Here is a 10,000-nt window from a genome sequence, read left to right as displayed (position 1 = left end):
ATTCACAAACCGGTTTAAAAAAGAAAATCAAAATGGCAGCGACTTTGAAATGGAGAGTCCCGTTTTCAATTTGGAGGGGCATCTGAGCATTTTGTGTTAACAATTTAAGAGAGTTCCGTCAACGTAAGGAATATTTATAAACATATTTTAATGCTTTTCGTTATTTTGTGCTTGAGGAATATTCGATTATGGCATGTGTAGTTTATATAAAAATTCATTTAAGTAGTTATCGCCTCAAATTTCGTTTTAATTTCGGTTCGCTGACATTATTTCAAGTAAAGAGCATTAAAAACTATTTCAAAACAAAAAAAAAATGAACTGAACTTTTATTGACTATGGTAACATTTATTTCTTGTATATTTATTTTTTCGGGTAGTCGTTTGTTGGCTTTTCTGCTAAACATTCTTACTAAATAATATAGACGAAATATCGAAAAACAAACAAACAAACAAACAAAAATAGTTTTGAAAAATAATAAAGCTTTACTTACTTTAGTAAAATAATCCGAAACAGCAAAATGGGATATTAAAAAAGTAAACACGTAATTACTTTAGTTTTTTAAAGCAAAGAATCGATATAAATATGAATAATAAGAAAATGGCGCTCTTTTCAAGCAGAACAGCTTCGTTTCAGTTTTACAGTATTGAACGGTGTAATATTGCGCCGTTAGATTCAGGGTTATGATATGTAATGTAAAGAACACGAAGAAAGGGTTGTAATCAACTGAACTCCTTCTAGTACATTGACAAAAAAAAAAAGCTTAAACAGGTATATAGATAAAAATAAAAAGGTTATGTAAATATTTTTAAAAAGACACGTAATCACGTGAGCAGGATTTTTTCCTTCTTTTGACACGATAACAAGTAACGTTCTTTTTTTTATTATTTATCTATGTATCTATTTTCAAAAGAGTGCCACGTGCAAGTGGAGAAGGAAAAAAACAGAGTTATGCAAAATTTGTGTCGAGAATTGTCTAAAGTTCCGAATTTTTTTTTTTTTTTTTTTGGCTTTCACTTTAATAAGAACGTGAATTTATGAGGTGAATTTATTCGACACAATATGATTCAACTCAAAAAATAAATAAAAACTAACGTGAATTAAGATTAAAGTTAAGGTGTTATTGTGGACCCTCACCCCTTTTTAACCTTGTTAAACTTTGTGACATATTTACATTCTATGGAGGTCAGGCGCGAACGAACACCCCATAATTTTATTATACCATATTTCTTCAAACTGAAACATAATTATCAAAGTATACTTACGTAAATAGATATGAAAAGTATTTATTAACGTGTGTGCTTATTTCCATTCTATGGAGTCCAGGCGCGAACGCAGACCCCACAATTTTATTATACCATCCCTATTTAAGTTGAAACATACTTACCAAAGTATTCTTATGTACATCTATATCAAAAACCCTTGTAAACGTTTTTTTTTTCTTCATTTTTTATTTCCATATTTTGGGGGCCAAGCGCAAACGCAGATCCCACAATTTTTATGAACCACCGTTCTGCCAAATTAAACATACCCATTCCTGATCCTCGATACATCTATCATTATATGCAATCAGATTTTTAAAATAGTCAACCATATAGGAGCCTATTCGTGACCACACACACACACACACACACACACACACACACACACACACACACACACAGACGTTCAGCTTTATATTATACTAGCGAGGGGTACCCGGCGTTGCCCGGGTGTTTTTAGGTGTGTGTGAAAAAAAAAACAGGTGCTCGTGAAAAGAAACGAAGCTTTTACGACGCGCAGTTGAAAAATAGTAAAGTGTGAAAAAAAAACAGGTGCTCGTTTTTGATTGACGTGACGGCGATAGGTATTCAGCAGTCAGAATTTTGTGCGGGACAAAAAAGCTATTTAAAGATAGACATAGCAAACAACGTTATTGGTCTCCCAACAAAGAAGGGATTGGACCTAGTAATTCACTTCCGTTCGTTTGCTTACGTTTTTCTTAATAACCACGAATTGGGGTTTTTTTTTTTGTTGAAATTTTGCACAAACATTTGTCATGGTGAAAGTAAATTTTTCACTCGTGGAGGGGACCCCACATGCTTGATTTGTTTGATATTAAACATGACAGACAATGCTATTTAAACTTGGACAGAATAAACACGCTATTGGTATTTATTTGCTTCCCCATTAAAGCAAAATGTGACACAAGGTCGTTTTTAATATGGGGTAAAACCAGCTCCCCAAAAGAAGGGCAAAAATGGGCACTGTGGCAGTAGCCAAAAATAGTAATTGTCTTAGTATAGAGGGTTTCCCCTCCATTGACCGAAACAAATTAACTTAAGTTTAGCATCAGAACAGATACTACACTTTGAGTTATATATATTTTTTTATTCACTCTGAAATTTTACAAATAAAACAGAAATAAACAAAAACTTAGGCACAAGGCCACTCAAAAATTAAGGAGGGGTTGTCTATGGTCATTGTCGTCACTGTACCGTTGCTAGTCTATGCTTGATCCTATTTACAATGCCTCCCCACGGGACAGAGTTAGACACCCGGGTCCTTTTTTTTTAATGTGGAGGAAACAATGGCTGAAGAATAGATACTACACTTTGAGATATTAAATCTTTTATTCAGGCAAAAAATGAACATGAACAAATAACTTAGGCAGAAGGCCAACTCAAAAGGGGGAAAAACACTTTGATCTTGGCTAAGTTTTTTTTTTTTTTTTTTTTTACATGGGGGTCACCACTTATCAAGGCCCGGAGGCCACTCAGGAATAAGAGTTACTGCATGTACAGTAATCAATGAGATAGTATTGTAGTAATCATTAGTATTGGAGATTTGATAGTGTCTTACTTAAGGGGGCGGTTTGTCAGGAATTTGTTTATGTTGGATTTGAAGACATCCAAGTTGTAGTCAGGTGGGAAACAGGCGAACGGAAAAGAGTTCCACAATCGTGCACTTCTGAGAAATAAGCTCTGCTCATGGAATCTACGTTTGGATTTAGGCACAGATAAAGAGTGGAGAAAATTATTGACAGTAGTTTCAGCCAGACGGGTGTTTCTCGTGAAAGATTGGTGAGGGAGGACGAGAGATTGGAGCTCAGACGAGCGCTTGCCATGGAAATATCGATAAAACAAAGACAGGCTCGCAACGTCTCTTCTGTGGGAGAGAGGCTGCAGGGAAGAGAAAAGGGCATCCCCCACTAAACCACAAAGTCTTTTTTGTACTCTGTAGAGGACAAGGATATATAAATCCTAATCCCGTTACAAAAGAATAACGAAACGAATGGAGTTGAAGGAAATAAAAACTCAATTGATGGATAAGATAAACGTCGTTTATTTATTGTTGAAAGAATGAATGTTTTAGATATAACATGTGTTCATGTCCGCGCGGGTGTAACCATCGTTTGTTGCGGGACTGGTATTGTAGAAGGAAAAAGGAAATGTGTTTTCATCTCACGTTCGGGTCACTATCGTTTGTTCGCGCGTGGGAAAAGAAGTGAGTAATGTAGTGCAAAATGGGAACGATAGTCCAGCGTGTAGACACAGACAAAGAACAGAGGGTTGATGTCAGTTAGCAGTCAGCTATGCGAAGGTGTTCTCAGGGACCAGTAGTAGATAGAGAGAGAAAGTTGCCCCACATAGTAGCAAGTGGTGTGAGGCATGCGGTCGGTACGTAGACCGACCAGCTCGAAAGCTGGTCCTAAAAGAAAGAAGCCGCATATTGCTCTTTCTTTTATACCGGTTTCCGGTGTTGTCTTTTGTGGATTTCCTTTGAAAGAAAGTGACGTCGTCCATCTGTGTGCGTACGTGTGCGCGTGTGTGAGTACATGTGTGTACGTTAGCGTGCGTGTATATACACGTGAATGTGAATGTATGTGCGCGAACGTAAATATATGTACGTGTGTGGACGTGGGCGCGTATCTTTGTGTGCGCGTATGTATGCGACAAGTAATATAGCTTGAAATGTGAACGTGTTTTTGTGTGAGACTAGGAAAAGCTCGCGCAACTCTGTCAAGGTAGGATAGACTGTTTTTAGCAGCTCCTGCCCAGATGTGGCAGCAGTACTCCATCCTTGGACGTACTTGGCTTTTATACAGATAGAGAATTGCATCAGTAGTGAGATATCTGGCTAAGTTGATTTTAGCTGGGGGTCGTTTTATTTAAGATTCCAAATCATATCGTGTGTTAATTTCTTTTATTGTTTTTTTTTTTTTTTCAATTTTTTTTATTTTAATTTTTATAAGCAACAAAATATTTGATCCCGGTCTGAAGGCCAAGGAAGGACTTTTTTTTCTATTTTATTTTATCAGCACGCTATTGAAACTTAGACACAGCAAATAATGCTTTTAAAACTTATAATAGCGCTATCGATTGACAGACCGAACCTTTGTTCGCGATGTATGGACACATGTCTGCACTAAAACCAATATCTTGTCTATTTTCAATTGTATGAACAACTTGTTAAGGAAAATGTGCTTCTCACCTGGCCAATTCACTGCGAACTTTAAACGCCAACGTTTCCTGGAAAAGACTGCTATTAATCTGGAAGAACTTGTCATATTTATCCGTGTTGGCTGTTGGGTAGATTCGGCGGAAGTTGCCTAAGTGTTTGTTTTCGTAAATCTCTAAATATTTTATATATTCAGCATAGGCGACTTCTTGTTCTTCTCTGGAAAAACAAAAGAATTTAACATGAAATGAAAATAAAAATAAATAAAACATAAGGAAACAAACATAAAAAAAAAATTACAGAAGATCCAAAAAATAACAATATCGGAAATCATGTATTTCATTTTATCGGAAATAAACGATGTGCAGCAGCAGCAGCATCAGCAGCATCAGCAGCTAAGAAATTGTATATTTTTCAGATCATGACATGCTGAATATATTAGTGTTAAAGTCAAGTTAATATTGCATACAAAAGTACATGTAGGAAAAATTATAGTACGTATGATTAGTGTGGGTGTTAGTCGCCTAAGAAAAGAAAGAGAAAAAGTCTTAAACTCGAAACCTGACTGACACGAGACAAAAAACGTATCTTATGCAAATTGAGACGCGGTCTGGTTTGACAATATAAAAAGCCAGCATTTATTCAGTTAGGAACGATTCTCTTTTTCTTTCTTTCTGTTTGTTTGTTTGTTTGTTTGTTTGTGTGCGCGCGCGTGCGTGTGCGTGCGTGCGTGCGTGCGCGTGTGTGTGTGTGTGTCGGCTCGATGTCGGTACAATGTACTTTGCAATCTGGTGTAAGTTGAAGAAAACTTGTTTTTGCGATAACACCGAAATTGGAACAGAGCAGATTTTTGTTACGTGTGCTTCGACGCGGTGAACTTAGCGATTTTAAAATCATTCTTTCTTTTTTCTTTGCCTTAAACATCCAAAACGATTAAAAAACACGCTTTTTAAATTAGCCGACATGTTGCATTTAAGTGATCCTACGTCAATAGCGATTAAGTTAGCTAGTGTGGATTTTGACAAGAGTCACACTGAGTGCATGATATTCCAACTCTGCAGAACAAAATCACTCTCAAGATTGAATCAAGGTTAGCTGACATCTGAGAGTAAAACAAAACGAATGCTCAGATTGGTTAGATCAAACAAAGGTATATATTAGAATTTATGCCCCCCTTCTTCCTCATTGATGAGTAGGGCTGTGACAACAGCATATTCTTTTCGTTGTTTTCACTCTTGAGTATATGTCCGTTAATATCTTATGTTTTTATATAGACTAATGTGGTTCTCGGTTGATTGACTGTGTCTTACTGTGTCGGATATATGCTTGAGAGTTAAAACAATGAAAAGAATATTCTGTTGTCACAGCCCTATTGATGAGTCATTTTCTTGACCCTTTAGGCTGACAGGATTTTCAGTCTTTGCTGCTTTAGGGGTCACGTGAGGGTGGCTTATAAAAACTCTCGCATGACTATGCCCTGACTCTTTTTCATCTTTTTCTTTTTAGGGGATCCTGCAGCAGGGCGCAGCTGAGGCTCGATGACACATGCACAAGACGGCAGTCACCAAACCCCAGCCCCCTTCTTATACTTACCGACCTGAACAGAAGAGTATTTGTCATAAACACGAGAAGGGATTTACAAGGTGCCAGAATTGAGGGATGCACACGTGCCACCTGTTATTTGAACTTTCTCACCCCAGATAAGTTCCACCCCAGATAAGTTCCATCCCAGATAAGTTCCACCCCAGATAAGTTCCATCCCAGATAAGTTCCATCCAGATAAGTTCCATCCCAGATAAGTTCCATCTCAGATAAGTTCTCGCGAAGCACGCTTTTCACAAATCTTCTTTTCTGTGCTTTTTTTTGTATTGAATCCATTTGTTCCCCCTCCCCAGTAAAATTGTTTTTAAATATGGTACGCACTTGCCGTGTTCCTCCTTGCAAACCAACCATCACCATATTTTTGTTTCAGAGCTTATCCTCGATTTCTTACCGCGTGCTCACGTGTGAGAATTTAACTTTTTCCCAGGTAAAATTAATCCCAATATATGAGTCGAGATGACGAATGACGTCACATTTTTTTTTGTTTTTGTTTTATTTTTTTTTTGTTTTGTTTTTTTACTTTAGAGAAACAAAGGTTTTCAAATCAGTATATCTATGGGAGCCGTACGAAGCAGACATTGAACAATGCAAGTCTGCAGGGAATTGCCAAAATGTTATCACCATATCTCTGCCCATAAGAAGTTAATAAATAATGTACGGCATAATCTTGTTGACGCACCGGTCCTTGTCAGATCACCGAAGTTAAGCAACAATGAGCCTGGCCAATACAAAATGGGTGACCATTTGGCAATAGCAGGCACTGTATGTGCTCTCCGCTTATCTCAGCATTGTTTCCAGTCGTCCTAAATTTCTATTTGCCACTGGAATGTAACAGTACTGACTCAGGAGAGATATGTTTCGTGATCGTGCAACTCTTGCCACAAAAATTTTCACACGCAAGTCACAGCATTAGAAACGATGTTCGTGGTCTTAATCGACAATGATAGACGAACAGTTTAACAAATCTCTATATATAAAGTAGTAGCGTTCGTGTGTGTGTGTGTGTGTGTGCAACTCTCCTACAGCCCAATCAACTGGACTGATCATGACCAAACCTGGCATGATGATGGTCCTCCACCTAAGGATGGTGCACATCATTTTTCAAGATCAATATCAAAGGTCAAGATCATACTCTCCTACAACCCACACCACTGATATGATGATAGTCTCCGACAAAGGGATGGTGCACACCATTTTTCAAGGTCAAACGTTAAGGTCATATTTGGTGCAGCTCTTCATAAACTCCCCCACCTAGGGATGGCGCACACCAAGTTGGGGTTTGCCCCTATCCCGAGGGCTCCTACCATGGCATCGGCCAACTTCTTTATGAATTTGAATCACATCACACTCCTCCATCCCCATCCCTCAACAAATCTTCACAGTTCGTAGTTGGATTTCAGTCAGTTTAGGAGGAAGTTAAAAAATTTTGAACACCTTAAGCAATAGTTGCTCTTACGAGATCCACTTATTACAAGGCTGCCCACAAAGCGGGTACCTGAGTGTACAGCAAAGTCTCACACGAAGCGCGGGTATCTTTGCTAGTAATCAAATAAGTAGGTTATGATCATATTGTATGAATCCAAAGATCCTATTGTTGGCTTTGGTTTCCTCAATAATTTTTCTAGTCATAATTCTTTCTAGAAAGACATCGAGGGTTACGAGAGGGACTATGTGAAGGTTGCTAACATCCCAAGTGAAAGTGATTTTTGTGGAACGAATTGAATTTGAACTTAGGACATTCAACAAACAATGTGCATATACTTCTCTGCCGTAATCGTTCTACCTTGATTCAAAAAGCTGCAATAGATGAGACCGGCCACAGACCACCAAACAGTCACCATAACCTTTTTGTACTGGCCAGGCTCATTGTTGCTTAACTTTGGTGATCTGATGAAGACCGGTGCGTCAACAAGATTATGTCATACATTATTATTAATGCTGTTAGTGTCGTTAACAATTAGACCACCGTCACCACCCTATAAGTAGTTAAGAGAACATTAGTCTCCTGAGTTGATTCTCTCCAAAGTAAAACTTTGAAAAAAAAAAACTCTCAGTGAACGTCTCCTTTTGTCTTTCCTGTGTGAAAAGAAGCTTATTTGTATAGCAACCACCAGACGAAACAGCAACGATGAAAAAAAGCAATTATTAAAGAATAAGAATACAAATAAAAGATCACGTATAAACACCGTCACTTATACAGACATTATTTTATTATTGAAAACAGAATAGACGCAGGTCTTGCTTGTCAAGTGCGAAATGGCTGTTTCCTAATCCAATTTTTTTTTATCTAAAAGTTGGAACAAAAAATTGTTAAGATGAAACGAATAGAAATCAAAACAAAAAATTGTGAAACAGATATCATTTTTATAAATATTTTAATTGCTTTAAATAAATTATTTTTTGTATAACTAATTTGAAAAAAAGAAAACCCCTGCTTTTTTTATAACTCACTTAAAGACGTTATTTCTTTTTGGTTCGTCTTAACCATTCTCCATTCCAACTTTTTAGATCAACTGGATAATTTTTAAAAAGTCATTTTTTCTATTTCATATATAATACTAAATTGATTTTAATGTCAATATGACATGGATCTGGAAACTTTGTGATAACGACAATAGCAATGGAAAGGATCATTTTTTTAAATAGAAATTGCTAGAGACAAGGCGTGAAGCCACTTGATGTAAGGAGCTAACAAGAATGAAAGATGATTATAGCAAAGACAGGAGATGCCTACTGACCTTAGTCTTTTCAAAACTAAGGATGTAGATAGAAAGAAAACAGTGAGCAGGAAGGGAGTTTCCCAATACTTGAAGTTCTTGCAAAAAAGCTATTGGTATCAACAATGCCACTTGGGTGTAAGGGGCAACTATTTGGGACAAAATTTGCAGGAATATTATGTAGGGAGTTGAGCAGCAATATGTCTGTTAACATTACACTTGAACTTTGGAGACCACTAGACGAGTCAAACGAGCTGGAACAAAGGAAGCAGGGAATAAATAAAACAATTCTGAAAAACATATATCATTGATGATGAACTCATCCTGGCAAGTTACATAAACGAAATGGTAACCGACAAGGAAGTTGGAAGTCATTCATGAAACGTCTAACCTCAGTATGAAGCAACACAAAAATGAAAAAAAAAAAAATTAATGTAATATTAACTCAATCCTAAAGCTGAGGAATATTTTAGTGGTATTTATACACAATATCGTTGGGATTTCCAGGCAATTTACATAAAATGTTGAAAAGTGCTGAAACGTTGATCCAATTAATTTGCAGCAGCCAACGTCATTTAAAAAAAACATTTATTTACTAATCATTGGTTTATTATTTAAAAAAAAAAAAAAAGCAAAAGAACTAAATATTCATGTTGTTTTAAACAAAATTAAATTATAAAAAGAAAAAAAGAATTTTGTTTGCTATTCTAAAAATAAATATTTGTTTGTGAAACTTACCTTACAATGAGTGTTTTTTCTTTGGATTTTAATTTAAATTTTCTTAAAGTTTCGTAAAAATAATCCAATAATTATTTATTGTATTTTTTTATGAATATGGGCATGGCGTAACTGAAATAAAACATAGTTGCAATTGCTCTTCCGATTTTTTTTTTTTCGGATTTTTGTAATCATGCCCATATTTCTTTTATTTTCTTTTAAAGTTGATGAGTTCCTATTCGTCTAATGAGTCGGGGGAAAATAGATTAAAAAATTGATACAATAATTACATGAATGATTCTGCGCTACGAAACAGGTGCTGTCAAGAATTGAACGTTTTAACAGGCCGAAAGAAATAAACGGTAAGATAGACAACATCTAGAAATTTAGAATATAGACGTTTTGTCATTTATACACACACACATACACACACACACATGTACATTAGTGATGGGATGATTTACATATTTTTCTCGATTCCGATACGATTAGTGATTCCGATTCTTTATAAATCTCTAAATATTTAA

At 36.2% G+C, this 10,000-nt stretch overlaps 1 protein-coding gene across 2 annotated transcripts in view; it reads right to left on the bottom strand.

Moving 5' to 3' along the window:
* Window positions 1-10,000, bottom strand: part of LOC145249560 (tubulin polyglutamylase ttll6-like) — a 351,054-nt gene that overhangs the window by 54,537 nt on the left and 286,517 nt on the right. For both annotated transcript variants that reach the window (XM_080111234.1, XM_080111235.1), the window contains exon 12: window positions 4,471-4,656. In XM_080111234.1, coding sequence (XP_079967360.1) covers window positions 4,471-4,656 — 186 coding nt within the window. The remainder of the gene's footprint in view (window positions 1-4,470; window positions 4,657-10,000) is intronic.

The sequence above is a fragment of the Euprymna scolopes genome, chromosome 28 (assembly GCF_053919585.1).
Source record: "Euprymna scolopes isolate OS-2025 chromosome 28, ASM5391958v1, whole genome shotgun sequence".
Classification (NCBI taxonomy): Eukaryota; Metazoa; Mollusca; class Cephalopoda; order Sepiida; family Sepiolidae; genus Euprymna; species Euprymna scolopes.
Note: the sequence above shows the minus strand (reverse complement) of the source record. Positions and strands in the feature narration are given on the sequence as shown.